The sequence below is a fragment of the Oscarella lobularis genome, chromosome 7, assembly GCF_947507565.1.
Source record: "Oscarella lobularis chromosome 7, ooOscLobu1.1, whole genome shotgun sequence".
NCBI classification, from domain to species: Eukaryota; Metazoa; Porifera; class Homoscleromorpha; order Homosclerophorida; family Oscarellidae; genus Oscarella; species Oscarella lobularis.
In genome coordinates, this window is record NC_089181.1 from 1,478,088 (window position 1) to 1,500,299 (window position 22,212).

At 45.2% G+C, this 22,212-nt stretch overlaps 3 protein-coding genes across 5 annotated transcripts; 1 reads left to right on the forward strand and 2 right to left on the reverse strand.

The window, feature by feature from the left end:
* Positions 1–1,067: 1,067 nt before the first annotated feature.
* On the forward strand, positions 1,068–11,773 carry LOC136188759 (uncharacterized). Of its 2 annotated transcripts, none has more exons than XM_065976545.1 (28): positions 1,068–1,932; positions 1,990–2,128; positions 2,375–2,680; positions 2,950–3,267; positions 3,319–3,636; positions 3,685–3,999; positions 4,056–4,370; positions 4,573–5,073; positions 5,123–5,296; positions 5,351–5,524; positions 5,575–5,754; positions 5,802–5,975; positions 6,028–6,201; positions 6,350–6,550; positions 6,891–7,223; positions 7,271–7,558; positions 7,612–7,994; positions 8,269–8,497; positions 8,561–8,863; positions 8,917–9,198; positions 9,256–9,549; positions 9,599–9,800; positions 9,850–9,956; positions 10,007–10,336; positions 10,389–10,736; positions 10,788–11,081; positions 11,163–11,313; positions 11,401–11,773. In XM_065976545.1, exons 2-28 carry the CDS (start codon positions 2,053–2,055, stop codon positions 11,654–11,656), a joined length of 7,026 nt encoding a protein of 2,341 aa, XP_065832617.1. In that variant the 5' UTR covers positions 1,068–1,932; positions 1,990–2,052; the 3' UTR covers positions 11,657–11,773. The 2 variants fall into 2 exon arrangements, with proteins under 2 accessions (XP_065832617.1, XP_065832618.1); XM_065976546.1 differs by having other exon boundaries at positions 1,068–1,899.
* Positions 11,774–12,487: 714 nt separating this feature from the next.
* On the reverse strand, positions 12,488–14,893 carry LOC136189116 (legumain-like). Of its 2 annotated transcripts, XM_065976957.1 has the most exons (15): positions 14,825–14,893; positions 14,558–14,769; positions 14,401–14,498; positions 14,316–14,346; positions 14,199–14,249; positions 14,065–14,135; positions 13,933–14,008; positions 13,815–13,877; positions 13,684–13,753; positions 13,503–13,621; positions 13,360–13,449; positions 13,201–13,311; positions 12,999–13,142; positions 12,759–12,935; positions 12,488–12,699 (listed from the first exon to the last, which is right to left on the reverse strand). In XM_065976957.1, the coding sequence occupies exons 2-15, from the start codon at positions 14,678–14,680 to the stop codon at positions 12,598–12,600; spliced, it is 1,326 nt and encodes a 441-aa protein (XP_065833029.1). In that variant the 5' UTR covers positions 14,681–14,769; positions 14,825–14,893; the 3' UTR covers positions 12,488–12,597. The 2 variants fall into 2 exon arrangements, with proteins under 2 accessions (XP_065833029.1, XP_065833030.1); XM_065976958.1 differs by lacking the exon at positions 14,825–14,893 and having other exon boundaries at positions 14,558–14,772.
* Positions 14,894–15,378: 485 nt separating this feature from the next.
* LOC136189115 (DNA-directed RNA polymerase III subunit RPC1-like) lies at positions 15,379–22,196 on the reverse strand. The gene is made up of 38 exons (XM_065976956.1): positions 22,134–22,196; positions 21,955–22,087; positions 21,749–21,898; positions 21,322–21,690; positions 21,147–21,268; positions 20,990–21,089; positions 20,861–20,938; positions 20,574–20,711; positions 20,474–20,521; positions 20,318–20,421; positions 20,223–20,268; positions 20,068–20,163; positions 19,871–20,011; positions 19,740–19,809; positions 19,560–19,687; positions 19,361–19,502; positions 19,194–19,306; positions 19,003–19,139; positions 18,866–18,953; positions 18,582–18,807; positions 18,439–18,534; positions 18,329–18,390; positions 18,116–18,271; positions 17,925–18,046; positions 17,802–17,876; positions 17,676–17,734; positions 17,532–17,624; positions 17,385–17,480; positions 17,177–17,328; positions 17,042–17,128; positions 16,505–16,573; positions 16,340–16,456; positions 16,102–16,286; positions 15,950–16,049; positions 15,816–15,884; positions 15,703–15,766; positions 15,575–15,644; positions 15,379–15,515 (listed from the first exon to the last, which is right to left on the reverse strand). Exons 1-38 carry the CDS (start codon positions 22,175–22,177, stop codon positions 15,452–15,454), a joined length of 4,209 nt encoding a protein of 1,402 aa, XP_065833028.1. The 5' UTR covers positions 22,178–22,196; the 3' UTR covers positions 15,379–15,451.
* Between the last annotated feature and the right edge of the window lie 16 nt (positions 22,197–22,212).

Here is a 22,212-nt window from a genome sequence, read left to right on the forward strand (position 1 = left end):
TGGTGTCGGGGGGGTTGCGGCGTTCCTGCCGCCTCATCGTGCCGGCAATTGTACCCAGTTTGCCTTCTTCACTTGCCGCCGACTTTGTCTTGTTCTCGATCGCAACTGATTTTGGGACGCACGAGACGCCCCATGACACCTTCGTCTCAAATCCAAACAAACACCTCAATTCTTACGGGAATGCTTGGCTTTCCACGGGAAAGCACAGGATTCTCTTCACGGAAACGCCAAAACAACGCGATTAAATATTCAACCGCAAGATGTGAGGGTCGACGGCGTCTCGTCTCGACGCCTTTCTCCTCGCGCCTTTCCATTAATGTCCTAGGGTCAGATCACGTCCAAACCCAAACAAAACAAGTAATCCGACAAGGGCGACGCCTCGAAAACAAGCAGCCACATCCGCGTTTCAAAGTTTCGTTCCCAGACATATCGGCGATACGCCCACCTAAACAATCGACGGCCTCAGCCATTCTACCGATTGGTAACGGTATGCGCGCCCATGCACCCGCTAAGCGCATACCTCTGCCTCTCGAGTCAAAGACTCCTCGCTACTCGCGGCGACGTGTGCTGCGAGTACCCAATTTCCGGCTTTCAGCCTGACGCCGACGTAGCAGTCGACCGGCAGCCACGGCGCAACGAGCAGGCCAAACCCGTTTACGAGCTAACCAGTCACCAACTCATCTCGGACCCACCCCGATCGCGTCTCCAACAAACCCTCGTGCCAGGGATTAATTAATTATAATATTCTTCACCAAATTGTAAAGGATCTTCCTCGGGTTGGACTCAAAACGGTGAGGCAATTAATAAGGGTGGAGAGGTAGTGGGAATCATAGCGTTCATCATTCGATCAACCACCAATGGGGAAATCTATATATCCACAGGTCACATGACCACCACCTAATACACTGTCAATCTCTAACCGTTACAAATTGAAAATAAAACAGAAAAGGTTCAGCCTCCAGGGCACACAAGCAAAATTCGAGGAATCATGGCATTAAAGTTTTGGGCACGGCTTTAGGTGACCAGTTGCTTGCGTCCGGGAATGTTCATCACGTGTCTACACGGATCCGTGCTGTCCACTTGCGTTGCGAGCAGTGGTTGCGAGACGCTTTTTGAAGGCGACCAGTTGAGCATTAGGCGGGTTTATTAGACTGTGGAGAAATCTGGACATCATTCGATCGAAAAGACGGAAAGAAAGAGCCTGAGAAATGAGCGAGCGGATGGCCGGGTTCGCAACAGTCTTTTGACGTTTGCATACATGCCAACCGTCCCGATTTTGGAGTCTTCTCCCGCCGTTCCCCCCGACGCCTGCTCTACTACTATGCGGGCGGCTAATGCCCCGATCCAGAATCAGATCATGAAACGTGTACTACAATTATATTTCATGAGCTGGTCTTTCTTCTATTTAATTACGCTGATCATAAACTCGTGACCCCGCTGACAGCAGTGTCTTGAGCTTAGCTCTATCAAATACCGTCGATATTCAATACTGGCTGTAAAAATACTCATGAGTTGAATTTGCTTAATTAAGATACATGTAGTTTTGCTGTATTCTGAATTAAGAGCTCTGGTTATATGATAGCCATTTGCCAGATTGTGTAAAAACGATTTGGCTTAGACCACGCCGAAATATTTTTTGGGTTACTGTACGCCCCCAGACCCTCCCCATTTTCAACACCGAAAGGTTGGCATATATGCGTTTGATTGCATTATATAGGGTTCTGGCTATGTGCCATGTGTGTTCGGTGAAAAGACCTTTTTTCCTGAGACCCGTTTCCTTTCCTATGGGCAAAATTGGTGGTTTGCATAACTTTGTTCAATTTGTCTTTTCATGTGATACGCGACAACTAAACAAACATACGGGTTTGACTGAAGCACTTAGCCGCTGCTTTCTATAAGGTGCAGTGCCCTGCCGGTGTCCTCCCTTTTCTTGTACGTCTGACTTCATTTAGATCAATGTAGAAATGTAGCTTCCTTCTCTCTCTATAGTGAACCGGCGTTAAATCATTCACTTTAAATTGCTGGAAAACACCAGAAGTTGCCGCAGCGGCAATGACGACGTCATTTCTGCTTATTCTTGGAGTGTTATCGACGCAACTGGCAGCGAAGGGCTGTTCAGCGCAAACTGGTACGATCTCGTCCTTCTCTTCTATTGTAATTGGCAAAGGAGACGTCGTCCAGATGGTCTAGTAGACTAATGAGATAAATCAGTCATAAAAACAGTTTACACAGTACCCCAATCTTTTGCAGCATCCGCATTCCGTAGTGAGGTCATGCGCACTCCTCACTAGCTTGGGTACTTGAGTTTAAAAATTAACCTGAAGAGAAGAACTGGTTTATATCGTTTTTAACTAAGCGAACTTCGTGTCTTCAGAGGTACGTTTGGATGGGGGCTCGACTGGCTATGAAGGCCGCGTTCGAGTCTACCACAATAACCGATGGGGAACAGTTTGTGACGACAATTGGGACTTAAACGATGCTCACGTCGTTTGCCATCAGCTGTTTGGAACAGGAGCTGTAGAGGCAAAGAAGTTGGCTTTCTTTGGACAAGGCTCAGGCACAATTTGGCTTGATGATGTGGCCTGCAACGGAAATGAGAGCAGTTTGGACGGTTGTATTCACCCTTTGTGGGGTTTACATAACTGCAATCACGGAGAAGATGCTGGAGTTATTTGCAAAGGTAAATTTTGTGTCACTTTAATGTAAATACTTTAGTGGTTCTGTTCAGAATTTTAGAAAGAGCAGCCATTTTTTATGTCAATGCTTAGTTTTGATTTGGACTGATACTTACAATATGATGTTCGAATTAGATGTTCCTCTGTACTATAGCGAGTAGAAGACGGTACTAATGCAATCAGAAGCTCTTCTAAGCGAACTTCTGCATTGTTGTGTGGCAGTGTCTGTGAGTAAATATTTACGAATACTAACCCTGTTGTTTCCACCCGTTAGCTCAAGAAAATAAATTAAGACTTGTTGGTGGCTCGTCGGCATATGGTGGAAGAGTTGAAATCTTTCACAACGGGACGTGGGGCACGATCTGCGATGACAGCTGGAACTATTACGACGCTATAGTCGTTTGTCGGCAGTTGTTTTCTACCAGGGGCATAGCAGCGATGGGCGCAGGGTACTATGGGCAGGGGTCTGGCCAAATTTGGTTAGACTATGTGCGTTGTACAAACAAGGAATTGAGCTTAGATAAGTGTCTACACGGAGGATGGGGCATCCACGATTGTTTTCATTTTGAAGACGCAGGAGTGTTGTGCGGCAGTGCGTCAATTTAAGTATTTTATTTCTTATGGCAACGTTTCTTTGTTCTAGGTGGAAGTGTCATCCGACTTGTTGGGGGAACAACTCGTTTTGAAGGCCGAGTGGAAGTAAAGCATAACGGTCAGTGGGGGACGGTTTGCGATGACTATTGGAGCTACAACGATGCAAGAGTCGTATGCAATCAACTTTTCTCCACAACTCCTCAGAACTATTTGCACAGAGCTTACTTCGGTCGCGGCTCTGGTCCAATCTGGTTAGATAGAATGATCTGCTCCGGATCAGAGTCCAGTCTTGATGGATGCAGCCACAGTGCCTGGGGTAGCAATGATTGTACCCACTCGGATGATGCTAGTGTGATCTGCAATCGTAGTATGGCTGCAGGAAGTACGGCTTTCTAATAAAATAATTTTTCTGTAGATCAAAACGATGTGCGACTTGTTGGCGGATCAACGCACTACGAAGGTCGCGTTGAAATTTTACATAATGGAATATGGGGAACCGTTTGCGATGATTTTTGGAGCATCAGTGACGCTCAAGTCGTTTGCACGCAGCTGTTTGCTTCAAACGCTGTAGCCTATCGCTCCAGTGCATACTTTGGTCAAGGAAGTGGAACGATTTGGCTCGACGATGTTTCGTGTTCAGGAAGCGAGCTGAGCCTCGACCAGTGCTCTCATTCGTTGTGGGGTGCACACAACTGCCATCACAGTGAAGACGCTGGAGTCACTTGCGAAAGTCACATCCTCTCGCTAATTAATTATGAAGCATTCGAAATATTTTTTTCATTCTAGGTGTCAGTCCTCTACGACTTGTTGGCGGAACATCCAAGTTCGAAGGTAGAGTGGAAATATTTTTTAATGCCGAATGGGGAAGCGTTTGCGATGACCTTTGGACTCGAGTGAACGCCGACGTCGTCTGCCGCCAACTCTTCATGACCTCGTCTGACCCTAACAGGCGCAGCGATGTTTACTTTGGGTCGGGCAGAGGGACTATCTGGCTTGACGACGTCGCGTGTGTGAACGAATCAAGACTCAACGACTGTTCTCACCTCGGGTGGGGTTCAAACAACTGCGGCCACAGCGAAGATGTTGGCGTTGTTTGCCGAAGTAAGTGGTTTAATTTGGCAAAAATTTAGACCTTAACTATGAACGCGTTGATTGACTAAACATAAATGAACGGGTCTTCATTCCTTATGAAGGCCACCTTCAAAAAGTCCTTGTTACTTAATTACCCGGTCTTTATGAAGGTCAATTTCATTAATCCGTGTCTTTATTATGGTCAATTTTCATGTATTATTAATTGATTAAGGTGGAGCGTCTGTGAGGCTCGTTGGAGGAACAACGAACTTCGAGGGGCGAGTTGAAGTGTTTCACGATGGCCAATGGGGGTCGATTTGCGACGATGATTGGACTCTTGCAGATGCGAATGTGATCTGCAATCAATTGGGATACGGTTCAGCGATTACCGCTGATTGCTGCGCGCGTTACGGCCAAGGATCAGGAGCAATCTGGCTCGACGACGTCAATTGCACTGGCTCCGAGACGACAATAGAATCTTGCACTAAATCGCAATGGGGTGCGCACAACTGTTTGCACACTGAAGATGCCGGGGTGACATGTGGAAGTGCTAGTCCAGGAGTATTTTGCTTGGCTCTTCCAACGCCGCAGAACTGCTTCAAATCAAGCGCTTCTACTTCTCGCGGAACGACGGTTGTTTTCACGTGCAATAGCGGCTTTCTTGTCAGTGGCTCCGGCTTGAGAACGTGTCAAAGTGACGGGACTTGGTCGGGAACACCGACGACCTGCAATCGTAAGCGTGGGGGAAAAAGATGCAAGAATACTGAGGTATTTTCGTCTAGGTCGTGACTGCGGTTCGTTGTCTGCGCCATTCTATGGCACCTTTTCTGGCAGCTCGACATTATATCAATCAACAATAAGGTTTAGCTGCAATTTGGGTTACAGTTTGTCTGGTTCGTCTAGTCGCACCTGTTTGTCTTCGGGCTTTTGGAGCGGATATCAGCCGACTTGCAGCCGTGCGTATGCAATATTTGGATTGTTCCTCACTACAGTGTCTTTTTTTCGCGTAGGAATTTATTGTTCATTTCTGTCTACGCCGAGCTTTGGCTCCAAATCTACCACCTCCAGAACTGTAGGAACGATTGTTACGTTTACGTGCAGCGTTGGATACCGGTTGTCTGGTTCCCACTCGCGTATCTGTCAGCTGAACGGCTTGTGGACGGGCTCACCAGCTAGTTGCACCAGTGAGATTTGTTGACTTATGCGGGTAAAACCTTATTCTTTTCTCTCCTAGTTGTCAGTTGTGGAGCGTTGACGGCTCCCTCTAACGGACGCATGACGCTGCCGTCAACTGTCTACTTGTCCGCCGCGACATTCAGTTGTAACGCTGGGTATACGATACAAGGGTCAGCACGACGGGTTTGCGAATCCAATGGGCAGTGGAGTGGATCAGCAACATCGTGCACAACTGCTGGTAAAATGACAGCGAGTGTTGTTAAAAGTTATTAATTTTTTGTTTAGCTAATTCCGGTTGTGTTTCATTGTCAGCTCCCGCATTTGGATATGTGTCAGGAGGACGTAACTACGGCGACGTAGCCTCGTTCTCTTGCATGTTAGGATTCGCTATACAGGGGTCGTCTCGCCGAACTTGTCAAGTCGGTGGATTGTGGAGTGGAACACAGACGCGATGCAAAAGTACGGAAAACCTGTTTATAAACAGACAGAATAGTATTTTACTTTTTTCTAGTTGTTGACTGCGGTATGCCGGCTATACCCTCGAACGGCAGTGCTACAATAACGAATACGACTTATGGATCGGTAGCGTCTTTCAAGTGCAATTCAGGACATGACATTTTTGGGGAATCCACGCGGCTCTGCCAGGCCAACGGCCAATGGGATGGCATTCCAGCAGTTTGTGATGGTGAGGCAATTGATGCAGTACGTTTTAGGCACGTGTTTGTCTATAGCGCCAAAGGGTTGGTCGGTAAATTAGATCCCTGCTTATCAGTCCTTCCCAAATTGATTTTCCATTGAATTATAGAAAATAATAATAATGGTTTTCTCTCCAGCTCGCTACTGCTTGGATCCTGGAGTACCTGTTCACGGCCGAAGGCTGCCTGTTTCAGCGACGTTTGTCTACAGTTCTACCCTGCGTTTTGCGTGTCAGAAGGATCGAGTCATGGTTGGTCTTCCAACTACGCAGTGTGTCGAAATAGGCCACCAAAGTTCGCTGACTGTGGGTTGGAGCAATGACCTTCCTACCTGTGACGGTAAAGTCTTTTAGTTGAGCTGAGCACTCCTGATTCCCAGATAGTTTTAGGAGGCATTCTACCGGTACTTTCGTTCTTATCGTTGTAGCCTGTAGCTTGTCCCACGCGAGTATTAACAAGGTTTTACGGTTTTTACTAATTTTGGAACGGAGTGCCTAGCTATTAGAGTGTAAATTTTCATACGTTACTTTTTAGGAGGCATTCTACCGGTACTTTCGTTCTTATCGTTGTAGCCTGTAGCTTGTCCCACGCGAGTATTAACAAGGTTTTACGGTTTTTACTAATTTTGGAACGGAGTGCCTAGCTATTAGAGTGTAAATTTTCATACGTTACTCTTTAGTTATTCCATCACTTAAGTTGAATCTATCATCGGCAGATAGAGTTGTTCAGCGAAATGAAATCACCTATGTCTATGCTGCTACTGCGGCAGGCAAGGATCCTCAGATCTTTTCATGTTATTTGTTAGATGGTGACCCAATGCCAAGCGTTGCTTGGTATCACGGAAAATTGCCTATTAGTTCAAAACAGAGTAACGCCGTCCGTCAAGTATCTAGATCAAACGGTTCTGATTTGGTGTTTCACAACATAAACGGCAGCAGCGAAGGCGAGTACAAGTGCATTGGTATAAATCGCGCAGGAGTGGCAGAGAGATCCTTCACACTTATTCAGCTCGGTAAAGAAAAATTGTACAGGAGCTTTGATCACGTTATTTTTATGTAGTGGAACCTACCAAACTTGAAAAGCCGCGTCTTGTCGCTCTCACTGCATGGTCTATGGAAGCATCGTGGACTGTTCCGTCGTTCGACGGCAACGCTCCTGTGACGAGTTTTATCGTTAAACTTGCGGGGCAGCGTCTGAATGCCGTGGTTTCTGTGCCCTCAACAACGTTTGTGACGATTTTCACTGATCTATCTGCGTACACGATTTACGGCGTGCAAGTTCGAGCGGTCAATCAAGTCGGCGCTGGCTCATTTAGTGAAGTAACTTCAGCTCAGACAAAGCAAGCAGGTACATGAAGCAGAACGAAAGATTAACAAATATTCGATTTATAAATTTTATAGCTCCCTCTGTTCCAACGTCATTTGCTGCCGTGGCAGCTTCCTCTCATGCGGTTTTTCTTTCGTGGCGACCGCCCACTTTTCCTAATGGGCTGATCAGAGGTTACTCTATCTTATACTCGGACGAGTCTTTTGGTAGGGGAAGGCAGCTTCAGCTTCTGGTTCATCCAACTGACCTTTTGACAATAACGATAATCGACTTGCTTCCAAATCGTATATATAGATTGGCAGTGAGAGCCAAGACTGAAGAGCCAGCAGGAAATGATTTATGGGGCAACTATTCATCTGCGATGGAGGTTCGCACGTTATCGTCGGCACCGTCTTCTTCACCGACAGTTACCGACGCTCGAGCTCAAGGCTCGGAAAGCGTACTTATTTCCTGGAAGGTAGCATCTTTGATCCTCTTACAAACAAATTTTGCTTGCCCGATAAAGAGCTCGCTTTAGAGTAAAGTAGTGTTTGATAGTTGACGAGATCATTTTTTTTCGAAAACTGACTAAGCCGGTCTACTGGACTCAGATGGCATATGTAATTTAAGGTTTCAGCACTTGCATGATTTTTTAAAAGAGTCTTCGATTCGCAGTTTTGATGATATAGATTGCCTTGTACGTACGTACTATAGTAAGTAGAGTGCTATATATAACGTACGTTGTGTTTTAGGCTCCTTCTCCAGAAAGCATTAACGGAAATTTAACCGGATTCAGAATTTCTTTTTCAACGCTTCAGCCGCCAAAGCAACACTACGCCGTCTCTCTAAATTCGTCTATTTCTTCTTACTCATTGTCCTCACTAGCACCTCACACAGTGTATCTAATACGCTTATTTGCCCAAAACTTCGTTGGCGAAAGCCCAGGAAGCACACCAGTATACGTGAAAACCGGCGAAGCAGGTACAGTATATACATGAGTATGATGGTATTGATAGAGGATAATTTGCTAATGATTTCCTTTAGCTCCTTTAGTCTCGCCACCGAACATCACTGCAACCACTCGCTCTGCTAGTGAAATTTTAGTTCAGTGGCGCAAACCAGCAGTACAATTCATTTTTGGAGTTCTGACCGGCTTTACCGTCGCGTACGAAACCGATTCCGACGACGAAGTTCAAGTTGTTTTGAAAGGAAACGAAACTACATCTCTTTTACTAACAAACCTATTACCCTATACAAATTATACTATTACAGTCGCAGCAACAACAGGCGGAGGAACAGGTCCCCATGGCGGGACAACACCAAGAAAGACCAGAACTCACGAAAGCGGTCTGGATATGAGGAATAATCAGTAAATGTCTTATTGATTGTGTTTTTTATAGTTCCTAGTGATCCCAAGGCTTTGTCTCTTGTTGTTCTCTCAGCTACAAGCGTGGAGGCCGCTTGGGAAATGCCTTTTAGACTGAATGGTCGTCTTCTCGGTTTCACGTTGTTCTATTTGAGACACGGCCAAAAAGAAAATTTGACTGTTGTCACAGGCTTGCAAAGCGTAATTGTTTTCAACCTTCATCCATACACCGTATACACTTTTGAAGTGGCCGGTCAAACAAGTGCTGGAATTGGGGATCGGAGTGTTCCAGCAACAGTGCGAACTTCTGAATCAGGCAGGCAACTTAGATTTTTCTTCATTACAGCTCTTATATAGTCTCTGTTTCTATTAGAGCCAAGTGGCCCTCCTAGTATCACTTCCGTAGCTAGCATTTCTCCAACAGCACTCAACTTTAGTTGGACTTCGCCCCAAGATCAATTTCTTAATGGTCAACTACTTCTTTACGAAATCGTTTACAGCAAAACAGAATTTGGAAATTTCACAAATCGACTCAATGTCAGCGCTTTGGCGACGCACTGGACATTGACTGGCCTTGAAGAGTTTGTGATGTACTGCATTAGAATTCGTGCATACACGAATGTAGGCCCAGGTCCTTTTGCTGTGGTGGAAGTACGAACAAGAGCAGGTTTATCTGTGCAATAAGAATAGGCTTTTTTAATATAAATTTTCTATAGGGCCTAGTGATCCTCCGCTGTTTGTTCACGCTAGTGAAATTAACTCGACGTCAATTTTTGTTGAGTGGATTCCACCGCTTGCCAAAAATATCAATGGTTATTTTGATGGATATCAAATCCAGTACTATGCGACAAATCGCAGTGACTTCTCAGCACCGTTTGTCATAAACGGGACGAATCATACTCTAACCGAGCTGCAAAAGTAAGAATTAATAAGGCACCATTTACAAGCGCTTGAATAAAATTGACAGATGGACGTACTACAAAGTGAGTATTCGAATTTTGACGTTGGCGGAGGATGGAAGCCGACTTGAGAGCATGTGGACAGCTTCGCAAGCTGTGCGCACAAGCGAAGACGGTGAGAGCTTCGAGATGATTTGTAGTAATGCATCACCTTGCGCTTCACAGTGCCATCGGCTCCTACTAAATTTTTGGCATCTACTGGTCGCGCGACAGATGACGTTTTGACCTGGAGTCCGCCGAGGAAGCCAAATGGACTATTGCTTGCCTATCATTTAGAAATCACCGATTTTAGCTACCTAAATGCTGTCGGGGTGGAAGGGGGTCAGGATTCGCAGGTCTGGACTTTGAAGACGACCTACGTTTTCTCCCCGGAGAAAAGATTCTTTCATCTGACGGGGCTGCATCCTTTTACTCAATACAAAGTGAATTTGCGGGCAGAAACGGCTGCTGGAAAGGGAATTGCTATTTCCACCGTCTTTGCGACAAATCAGTCAGGTAATTGCTTAGCTAAGCTAGGCTAAAATATTTGTCTGATAGCAAGTTTTAGCTCCGTCGTCATCGGTACGAAATTTTAATATGACGACTGCCGCGGGTGTTGATGGGCTGGTCACTGTAACGCTTCTGTGGAACCTACCGTATCTGCGGAATCGTAACGGAGTTATTCGAGCCTATAATTTGCATTATGACGCTCAAGGTAAGGGAAGAACAACTAGAGCTTCGCCTACACCTGGACACATCCAAAGTGAAGCTCCTTTGGAGGAAAAATTGAGGCAGACAATAATCGGTCTCGACGGAAACCGACTTTACGTTTTCACGTTGTCTCCCTGCACTCTCGTCGACGGACATTATCAGTGTGGTCCTGTTTCAACAGGAACAATAACAACGGCTGAGACGGGTTAGGAAATAAATTGGCTAGTTGTTGTTGGGTGACAACATTGATTTTTAGCTCCTCTTGAAGCTCCTCTTGTCACTGACATTGTCGTTTCTGGTGTTACCGCTGTTGTTCACTGGGAACCTCTGGCGCCGAGCAAGCGCCAGGGAGTCTTGACAATGTACACCCTGACTTTCACTCCAACTGTAAGTGACCTTGGATATATTACTACAGCGTATTCGATCCCAGCCGACAAGACGGAGTATTCTGTTGGCAACCTCAGAGTAGGAGTCGAGTACCTTGTTACCATTACGGCGGCAACAGCAGCAGGTCAAAGTCCATCTAGCTTGCCGAAGCGCTTTCAGTTAGGTAAGAACGACGTCTAATCAGTCGTTGCTACGTTCTCTCAGACTTACTGGTTTTATAATTCTGTTTCTTTTTTTCATGCAGACAGTGTAATAGCACCTACAGCTGGGATCGTGGATAACGGTGGAACATCTGTCATATTTTACGGAATTATGGGTTTCTTGGTTCTATTTATCATCATCATCTTTGGAGTTGCGGTGCGCATTTGGAGGAGGCGAAGGCGACCAGACATCGAGTAAGAAAGACTTTACTTGTAGTCGTTTTATTAATTAATGCGTGTTTATTTTGTTGCTTCTTGCGAATAATTTGTTTTACTTTTTAGTGCACGTACATCTTATCTAAGGCCACTCGGTGAACGTTCAGCACCCTCGGAGGATTTGTACGAAGAAATGATCACCTATCAGCAAACAGCTATTCCTCCGCTGCCTGCGTCGTCAGAAAGAGATGAGTCGGAGTCAACAAAAGAACCCGTGTATGATCGAATTGAAATTTCGAATCCTCTGTACGGAGAGCATCGAGGTAGTGAAGCGATGAAAAAGGAGATGAAAACCAAGCAGGAAGAAGTTGATAACAAATAATTCGGTGAAGTGTCTGCAATTTCTTTTTAGATAGTTGCATGCGTTTTTCGTCTTTTCGCTTTCATTTTCTTCTTTTGTAGATCCTCATGTGGTAGGTCTTATGCAAATCACCCACGTTGCAACGCACACCAATCGAGATTCGCGTTCGCGATTCAACGACACTTGACTCTAATTCGTAAATCGTGATTGCAGGGGTCTTCGCCCAGATTCGTATGGTGCTATAATCGTGTATTGCTTTTGCGTGATGCCCGTATATTCGGGTAGGGTAAACGGCTTTGCAAGAAAACGAAAGAAAAAGCCGTTTACCCTAACCAGATATACGGGTTACCACGTCGTCGGTCGTCGCGCTTCAAATTTTGAAGTTCTTTCGCCATCATAGATACATACATATGGTGCCAGTGAGCAAGCCTTCAAGCAGTAAGCTACTACTCTAATTAAAAGCCAGTCCTTTCTCGAGAAATTGAACATTTTTGGGGGATTATTCTTTTAGTTAATTCAATGCAGCTCTTCAATGCTAACAGTACGTACTTGTTCCGCTTATTCCCTCGTCGGACCGCCCGTCGCCGTTGACGTCAAATTTCCTACCTATCCACCCCAACTGTCCCGGGCCCGGAAAAGACATGCAAGGCAAATTAGACGCACCAACCGATTCGATTGATGACAAGTCTTAATTGTATTATTTATGTGTGTATGTGGGTGAAGTGTATGTATGTACTGTATGTAGTCTACTGTATGTACTGTACATGTACAGTATGTGCCAACTTCTTATAGAATTTTGCGTCTCCTAATTTTTTGCACGACTGTAAAAATGCTTGTGAACTTGTACGCTAGTTAGGCGGGAACAGAGAAAGGACACTAATGGGAACTTGCACAAAAAAGACATGCAGACATGTACAAAAAGCCGCCAAAAACATTTACATATACATTGTACGTACAGTCATTTAGGCACACGCACGAGACAGAGCAGACTTGATTGTGTCCGTTGGAACTGCGCCTTCGCACAAATTCGATAGCTTGAATAGTTGGCCAAGAGCAAAATCGTACTACAAAACAACACAACTCATTTCACTAAAAACTACTAGTAACTTGACAAGCAACAGACCTTGCTTAAATCAAAACATTGTGCAGAGAAGTGTTCAACCACGGTTCTGTAGCAGTTAAAATTTCGAGGTCTAGCATCTGAATTGGTTATCACTTCCTCCAATACGATGCTGCTGTTCGAACTCTGAAGACACTCAGCCGCAACAAGATCCAACGTTTTAGCGATCTTCTTGCGAAGCTACAAAACAAAAAAACAAAACACTGTAAGACAAACCATTAGAAACACAATGCATCATATAACTGTAAGCTCGCTGTGAATTTGCCTCTTCAGAGATTCAATATCTTCCTTGGTCGTGGCGGCAGAGACTTGATGATAAAGAATGGCAAGTGAAACATCTCGACTTGGTACAGGATCTTCACACGGATGAATTGGTTTAGGGTGCGGCTGTGGAGAATTAATCTGTCAAAAGTATCTCTTCAGCTCTCGCGACGATTAAGCGTACCGGAGGAGTAGGCTTTGAAAATGCAGCATCAAGAGTGAGATAGATATGTGAACTTGTCAAATTCGAGGAGTGGCCTGCCATGAATTCGTCCAAATGCGCGTCAGTAAATTGCTGAAACACCAGCGCGTAAGACTCGCACAAAAGAATTAAATAGAGTACCATGTCTCCGTAACGGCTCACGTTGCTCGTAATCGTTTCCTTCTTTACAAGTTTATATTGCTGTTGCAGTGTCTGCCGTTCAATAGGATTCTACATCAGCTTGGAAAGAAAAGAACGGGAAGTACTGTAGGCATTTAGCTCACTTTATCTTCGTCCTCCATCCACTTGATGCTGAAGACGTCCCCAAGGTACGTCATTCGTTTCTTGTCAAAATAGCAAGCGTACGACGATTGGGTTGAATTGGAAGCCGTCACAACATAGACTGAGAGATTACATCATTTCAGATACCGAGTAGAAACGAGGAGCTATTGCGCGCAGTTTTACCGTTCATGTCATCGGGCATGATGTCTTGAAACATTGAACCCGCTTCACACGCTTCCATGTATATGACCAACTGGTTATCAGAGACGGCACCGGATAAAGAACATCAATTCCACTGCTAATATCAGTTTGACCTTGCTGAACATTCTCTTGTCGTGCATGTCTTGAATTGCGTCGAAAAAGTGATCAGCGTACATCTGTTGCAAAAGAGAATGCAACGCAACGCAACGCAACGATTTTGCTATCTCATACCCGTTCATGCGGAAAAGCTACGAGACCTGGTGCACCGTGATCAACGAAATTAATAAAAACGTGATCATTTGGACCGCTAAATGAATAGAAATGCCAACGTACTAAAAACTAACGTCATTTACAAAATATGACCTTTTTAAAACTTTTCCGTCCGCACTCTTATCACCTCTCAGAACAGAGAGAAAATTCTCTACCGTCACCTCCTACACAAAATTGATAATTTAACAAATGATCAGAGTCAAGAGCGTCATAGTATGAGATCTCGCCAGTCCGGTGTAATCTTTTGGGATTTCACGATAGACATTCGTTCCATTGGGCTAAATTTTAACATACATAAATACATATATTACAGCATATTAGAAGCGTCTTCGGAAATGTACTACCTTGTTGACAACTATTCCTGGAGTCGGATTCCTTTAAAATTAGCATTGACTTTTACTAGGCATTTGGTAACTAATAATAACTGACCGAACGTTGTGAGCGATGTCGTCGTAATGCATCACAATGATGTGGCTCTCGTCAATTCCGTGCTTCTTCATCAGCTGATACGCGTGATAAACATCCGCCTAAAAAGAAAGAGCGCCTCCATTTGTATCCACAAAACGTCACGCAAACAAGAACGCACTTGATGACGATAATTCATCCACGTGTACGAACCCGACACGAGAACGGCCCAATTCTCGCCGAGCGAAGTCAGCGGAAGAGCCAAAGAGGAAGTGAGCAAAGCGAGAAACAAGGCAATTTCCATCGTCGACTCAAGCGTTGCAAGTCACGAGTCGCCTCCTTCTCCCACACTCTCACGAGAGTGAATGATGAGTGGATCGTGGGTTGCGTAGGCTATAGTCGACCCCTTCTATTTCTCCGATACTTTATTAGAATTCTTCTGATCTACCAACTTCACTCTTTTCCTTTCTGCTTCGTTTAGCAGATCTACCGTCTTTTTGAGCTCTTTTCGCTTTTGAGCGAATCTGTACCGACATATTTCCCTAAACGATATCAAAGATATCTGTCAATCCGTTACAAAAGAAAGTCAGTACAAACCAGCTCGCCAATGAAACGACGGCAAACGAACCTACAGCGAAGTCGCACGACTTCCTAACGTGTTCTGATTCAAAAGGATCGTTGCCTAAGCGCGCTAAAATTTCTTCCGCTCACTTGTTCTCAAAAACACACCGGCTCCAACGGCTATTCCGCTCGAAATTCCATGAAGTAGAGCATTTCGAGCGCAAGGAACAGTCTTGACGTCGAACCGAAGCCAACGAAACTTTTTCGGCTACAAAAAAGGCTCGAATGGCATCCGATTCTACGCGATTTCGGAATTATCAACCTGAGTTTCTCTTTCGCTTGGTTGCGAGCTTGAATTGGTCTTATCCAGTCCAGAACGCGAACTGTCGCCATCATGTTCTCCGCTCATACTAGACCGCGCCTGCGCCTTGCATGGCCAAATAATTGATTCTCTCAGTGTATTGTTCTTCGATCAATTTAGCTTAAAAGTTAGATAACCGGACGAGTAGATTGCTCAATGAAATTTCGGATTGTCGAAAATAAGACGTCTCTTTTTGAGCACTCCTGGCGTTTTAGGTCTAAACAACAATTCTCAGTCGATCGGCTGCTCATGCATTTTCATTCAGCTAAGTAAAACCTGTCAAGGAGCTTAAACATTCCCGTCCCGGCATTCATTGGTACCCCCATTATGATGCGTTCACTCACACCTTTGCACGTACACATGAAGGTTGATCAGTGCTGTTCTGCACAAACTGCTTTACTCACCGCTTACTTCATCTTGTTGACCGTAGAAGGCAGCGTCGAACAAATGATCCGCTGTTCTTTCAAACTAGAAAACAACTTTGTCTACTGCCACTTGACACTTTTTATGTACCAACCGATGCCAACATGAGCACGCTTTCTTTCATTTTGGCGAGACCAAAGCGAGTGATGCCAAGAACTTCGCCCTGCAATAGCAAAACGAGAAACCAATCATGCCACAATCTTGATAAGAAGTCCAAACCCCGCTCACTCTGTATGTCATAAGATCAGCCAGGAGCATTACGTGTCGAATATCGATACTGATTCCGTGGGCTTTCATCGTTTCTACAATTTCGGTGATAATAGTCGTTCTGAAAACGAATCTTCAAGATCGTGCATTTTACAAATATCTTCTCTTCTGACCTTGCTGCTTCAATTCCTAAAGTCTTGGCCACTTCCAACGTATGATTCGAAGTGACAGACCGACCTTTTACTCCTCTCGTAGCCATCACGGCTTTCATGTCCATCCCTTCGACCAACAGCTTGTACCTCTCTGCTCCCTTGTTATCGCTCACGTGAATGATAGCTCGATTTACACTGGGAATGCCCTAGAAGCAGTCGGTGTCTAAACACCGTCTCCAAAGACGATGAACTCGCCTACTTTGATCACAATTTTAGGCAGATCCTGCTTCAACTGCTGCATGACGTAGTACAAAGAGCGATTGGGATTTGCAGATGGCTTCACTGTTATTCTTCTTTCACTGACGACTTGGACGTTCTAGAGAAAAATTCCCGCTCAAAAAAAAGAAGTTGCTGCATCGTCAACCTGATGCTGCAGTTTCATTTTCGGTGCGGAGCAAATTGAATCGGCAATTGAACCAATCGTTACTTCAAGCTAAAGAAAAATGTTCAAGCTAAAGAAAAATGAACTGCAAAGCACGTCTCTCCTGTCACATGAAAGTATGCCTTTATCTTCTAGCTAAACATCTACCAGGGACGGTTGCCTGCTAAATAGATTCTCAAATGACAACCGCAAAAGCGATGTTATAGTCCGTTCAGAATACGTGAGCGTCTAAAATCGCCCATCAAGGGAAAGTGCAAGAGCCTGAACATAAGAAATAATTGAGCCCCTTTCTGAAGGATTACTACAGTGCCTTGACATTGCGTTGCTATAAAATAGAAGCAGCAGCAATCAGTAAGATTTGCTGCTAGGTACTGCTTATGTAAAAAGACAACGCATCAATCGATCAGGCCTGTGCCAAGATTAGATCAATCGATAATGCATTGCAAAATCCGCATACACAGATGTCGTATTATGTATTGCGCTCATGAAGAGGCCTCAGTAGACAAGCGTTCCACTTACTCTCAACAGTCTGATTCTCTCAATATTCAATTCAAGCAGAAGAAAGCAGCTCTTGGGCATGTAGATTTCTTCTATGTAGCTGCAGACCTGAAAAAGCGAGTAGCCATCGCTGCTAGCGACTAAGCGTCAAGGTACCTCTCCCAGGGTTGTCTTCTCAATCCTCATCTTGACCACGCGAGCCGATTCCTCATCATCGTCCTTTTCCAAGGGTGCAGTAACAATGGGGGTGCTGATAGTTTTTGCAGCATTGATGATCTCCTTGATGCGAGGAACGCCAAGAGTGATATCTGGACGACATAAACAACTCAAAAAACAAACATTTGCTGCACATAAAACACGTCACTCATCGCTGCCACTCCGGCAAAGTGAAAGGTCTTGAGCGTCATCTGCGTTCCGGGCTCGCCGATGCTTTGACCGCAAATGGCCCCCACCGTCGTACCTTCACCAAACCGCTATTGAACCGATAACCTACACTCGCTCACTCGCTCACCGGGTTCTACACGAGCTTTCATGTACTTGGCCTTACAAGAATCCAAAAAGGCCAGTAGTTGCGTCTTCGTCAACTTTTCCACCTGACTGGCAACTATGAGAGGAAAATGGAATTAAAGTCGTTCAATAGGCTAAACAATCCGACTTTCATGACGCGCCCGAGACTCGCCCTTGTTGGCGTCATCGTTGTCATCGTCGGACTCGCTGAAACAGAAAAGAAAACGACGGTCTCGTCTTGATACCTAGGTACGCAGGGAGGGCATGGACTTACTCTATGAAGGCTCGTTCCAAGCCGTATTTGACCCTCGCGTTGTACATTCTGCGGCTCGTGTCGTCGAGAAATTCTCTGCGAACAACGTGTCATTTTTAAAGAGATTTCCGAACTTAAACGCACATCAAATCCTTTTTGAACTCATCATGAAAGTCGACAAAATCCTTTGAGAGAATGATCTTTCGCGAGAGACTCTTCACTTCTCGGGACGACAGACTAGGTTCGTCGTGACTGCCACTCGTAGCCTAATGAATGAAATATTTTGACCTTCTCAAAAGGAGAAGCAATGTACAACAAGAGAGAAATTGACTCGCCTTGGCGTGAAGAATAGCTCGTTCAAAATCGACCGGCCGACTTGTTCCTTCCATCAAAGCCGGATCCAGTCCATCAGCTCCATACTTGAACTGAACGACATCACCGACACAATTACGAACAGTTCCATCGTATTGGCTAGTGAGATCTTCCAAAGACTGTAACGGAAAAAATTAGAACAGAAGTTTCCGAAGCCAGCAGAGAAGTATTATTACTTTCATTAGTCGACGCTGCATGTATCCTGTCTCTGCCGTTTTCACTGCAGTATCAACTAAGCCTAGAAGAGGGCTCTTAAGGAAATCTTGAAAACAAGTTAAGTTGGCACCTTCTCTTCCAGCCATTGTGTGAAAGAAAAATTCGGTGGGAGTCAGTCCAGAAAAAAAGCTGTTTCTTACGAACCCTTTTGCAGCCGGCTCCTTAGCTAAAAATTCGCTTCTTTTAAATACTCGTACATGTCTCGCTACTTACCTTCCCTTCTAAAATGAGGGAGCGCTCGATCTTCAAATCCGTTTGGAATCCTCTTTCCGGAAACGGCTTGCTGACCGACGCAGGCAATCATCTGTGAAATGTTGATGTTTGATCCTTTGGATCCGCACAGAGCCATGCAAAGGGGACTGTTCGACGGATGGAGCTCGCGCAGACATGCCTGCCCGGCGTGATCCCGAATCACGGACAGCTCCTTAAGAACTTTGGCCTAATACGGTTTCTTACGGAAAAAAAACCAAGAGAATTGTCTCCAGTAAAATGCGTACTTCAACCGTCTCGTCAGCAGAACATCCTGGCTGAGTCTGCAGTCGACCCGACTTAAATTCCTCAATGTATTCAGAACATTTCGAATATCTAAAATACGCTCAATGCAACGAACGATTGCTTCAGACAAACGACTTACCCATCCTTGAGAAGCTTTTCCTTCGCGTCTAGGAGACGGCGACCGGGAGTCACGTCGCCTATTCCTATGGAAAATCCTCGATTGCTAAGAAAGTAAGGGCATATTCGAGCAAGGCGAGACATGGCCACTGCTGCTGCCTAGAATGAAAGGGTTTCCTCGGTCTCAGCTATTGCTGTGCTTAGATATTGTACCTCTTCACCGAACTCTCGTAGAATCACGTAAAAAACGTTCGTCTTTGAGCCAGAGCCCAACGTTGCTTTATCCATGACACCGCACATCAGCTGACTGTTTCGGAAGACAACGTCTAAGGTAAATAGTTAACCGCTACGTATGTAACGTCGCCACTGCTCTCGCTAACAGGAGTCATTAGGGGCCATGTCTTGACCCATTGTGTCTTTGTACTGCTTCCCTCTTGCTCTTAGATTAACCTTTACTGGACATCGATTGTTCGGCCTCAATATCACACTAAACAGCTGTTTTCCCGTATACAGTTCAACTGGCTGTCATAGAAAACAAACGATAGCAAAATGAAAGGATTGGTGCTAGAAAGACTTTACTTTTCGTATTGCGGGTGGAGGCAATTCAATTTTGACAGACGCATCTTTACCAGCCAACATTGCGCACAGAATTTGGCAGGCCTTGGAACGATCAAAAAACGTGTCCTTCTTCGTCAGAAGATAGCCACCTAGCCAATTGTTACACCCTCAAGAATGAAACCTGGCAACGCTTTTCAGTACCCGTAATAAAGTCCTGAATGGCTGCAATTAGAGGATCTCCGTTTCTGGGCGTCACCAAATTGGCTTTCACCTTCAATGGACGTCGTTAGCTCATACATGTATGACTATGGACAGGCTGAGGACGTTCTTACTCCCATGAGAACAAGAGCTTCAGCTTTTGCTTCTTCCGTCTGCGGCAAGTGCAAATTCATTTCGTCGCCGTCGAAATCTGCGTTGTAGGGCGTGCAGACGCACTCGTTGAAGCGAAACGTTCGATGAGGCATCACTCTAGACTGTCTCAAAAAACGTCGCACTCGTCAATTATTTCTCTAAATGTAAAATTCCGTACAAAGTGAGCCATAATACTGAGCTTGTGAAGAGACGGCTGTCGATTGAAGAGAACGACGTCGCCGTTCATTAGATGACGCTCCACCGTATCACCGTACTAAAGAAGCAATGTCTCAAGAGTCAAAAAAGAGAGACCAGTGCCGCGTTTCTCGTTACCTTAAGTTCCTTTGCGATTGCATCCCTGTTTCCATACTTGAGAAAGCTGCGATCACACTTAGTTGTGCAAAAGAAAAAGCGTAGCCAAATAGTACCGTTTGAATTCGTTCTTCTTCTGCTGAACGAAGTTTGCGCCTGGATGAACGTCTGCACCGTTTCGCACCAGTTTTCGCATCAGCTCGATATTGGCTTTGTTCACCTAAAAGATTTCTCCTTTGATCAACGCACGACAACCGAAGACTTGATCAGACCTTTTCAGGGTAAGTCAGCGTCTTGGCAATGTGAACAGGCACGCCAACCTAGAAATAAATTTCACGTCTGCTCTTGTCGTACCAACGTCTCGCTCCTCACTTCGTCAATTCTCAAATTAGGATCGGGAGAAATGACGGTTCGACTCGAAAAGTCAACTCGTTTTCCAGACAAATTGCCACGAAATCGACCCTGCTTGCCCTTGAGGCGTTGAACGAGGCCACGCGTTGTTTTCTTGGGCTGAAAGAGGAAGAAACAGGTAACTTATTTGCAGTATGTTTTTAAAGCTTATCCACATGTACACAAATAGAATGCGGCCTATCTAGTGGGTCCTCCCTAATGGGTCCTCTCACAGAAGAACTTCTTCACTGTCCCTGACCCTATCTGACCTGCATAGTCAAAGGAATTCCAGATACTTCACTGTTAAAATAAAGAGCAACTTGAAGCTGAAGATAATCCCAATCTTCCTAAAAAACAATCTAGAAATTTCAACGTCGAGACTTTTATCTGCTTCTTGCCATGATCATCTGCATTTTGGCTCCAGATGCTCGATGCTTGCGAATAACATCATTGAGAAACAGAATTTCAGTCAGTTTTACAGTAAGATCGTCCTCATTCCTGAGATATAATATGATCAACATAACTACTATATTATACAGTTCCTTCTTCTCATACGTTCCTCCTCCGTCAGTCATCACTGACGGTCGAATGCAGGAGGGGGGCACAAGAATTCGCGTCAATATCAAATCTAGAGGACGATTTCCAGCCTCAAAATTCATTCCAAGGAGCGTGATATCCTACGTACGAAGTTCCATTATCAAAGAATTGGCAAACAAACTCAGTTTCTCACTTCTTCAGGAATGGCCTTGAAAAGAGCAAGAACTTTCAACGGATTCAGAGCCTCTTGTGCCCGTCCCATCAACGGACCCAAGTCCTTATTGTACTCCAACGCCGACGCAAAAGACTGATGAAAGGCGACGACCTCATCCGATACTTTCTTTTTTCCCACTTTGTACTTCTCATGCAGTATCTTCAGCATGCCGCACTTTTTCACCGTCCCATTGGCGGCCTTACAATGAGGACAGACGCCGTTCTTCTTCGCCTTTTCCTGTATCTTCTTTCGTACTCCGCGTCGAGCCATGCCCACCATGCCGGGTCGACGTAAAACTTCCAAAAACTGTCGCCTGTCTTCGCTATTAAGCATCACGTGACTACACTTCTAAAACATAATATATTTTTACGGCTGCCAGTAGACTGTATTCTAATATTCTGCCTGCCTTGCATATCGTCTGCAGGATGTTTATAACGGCGCGAAAGTATCCGACGTGAAAGACGGGCAGCTCTAAATCGACGAAACCGTAGTGGCCAACGCATTCGGCCAAGCTTCGACCGCACGTATCGCAGCTGTGCACCTTGTCGCTTACGCCCTAAAAAGATAGAGCGCATTGCGTGATTTGGACTCCCCCTTTTTCGCGTCTCTCACCAGTCGACGGTCGAGAACGCCGTACGGAATGGGTGAGCCGGGCGCTTCCGCGTAGAGTGTCTTGCTGACAACGTGCAGATGCGACGCCTGCCGCATTTGTTCGGCGGAGAAGACGCCAAACTTGACGCCGCCTCTAAAACGACTTCATAGACGTGTTGGGCGTCGAAAGAAAAACGTACATTTGCTTGGCGCGGTCGCATTCGCGAACTTGATCTTTTACCATGATGCGAAGTGCGTGGTTTCTTAGGTATCCGGGTT

Bases quoted from the DNA above. Each gene is read 5' to 3' on its own strand.
- LOC136188759 (XM_065976545.1), top strand. From the start codon at position 2,053: ATGACGACGTCATTTCTGCTTATTCTTGGAGTGTTATCGACGCAACTG. The intron at 5,074-5,122 runs GTAAGCGTGGGG...ATTTTCGTCTAG, and splicing joins AACACCGACGACCTGCAATC to GTCGTGACTGCGGTTCGTTG. The intron at 9,550-9,598 runs GTTTATCTGTGC...AATTTTCTATAG, and splicing joins GGAAGTACGAACAAGAGCAG to GGCCTAGTGATCCTCCGCTG.
- LOC136189116 (XM_065976957.1), bottom strand. From the start codon at position 14,680: ATGGAAATTGCCTTGTTTCTCGCTTTGCTCACTTCCTCTTTGGCTCTT. The intron at 14,499-14,557 runs GTGCGTTCTTGT...CTTTCTTTTTAG, and splicing joins GGATGAATTATCGTCATCAA to GCGGATGTTTATCACGCGTA. The intron at 14,009-14,064 runs GTCATATTTTGT...CTATTCATTTAG, and splicing joins GACGGAAAAGTTTTAAAAAG to CGGTCCAAATGATCACGTTT.
- LOC136189115 (XM_065976956.1), bottom strand. From the start codon at position 22,177: ATGGTAAAAGATCAAGTTCGCGAATGCGACCGCGCCAAGCAAAT. The intron at 21,269-21,321 runs GTGAGAAACTGA...CTTCGTACGTAG, and splicing joins TCAAGGCCATTCCTGAAGAA to GATATCACGCTCCTTGGAAT. The intron at 18,535-18,581 runs GTAAGTAGCGAG...GCGAATTTTTAG, and splicing joins CCCTCATTTTAGAAGGGAAG to CTAAGGAGCCGGCTGCAAAA.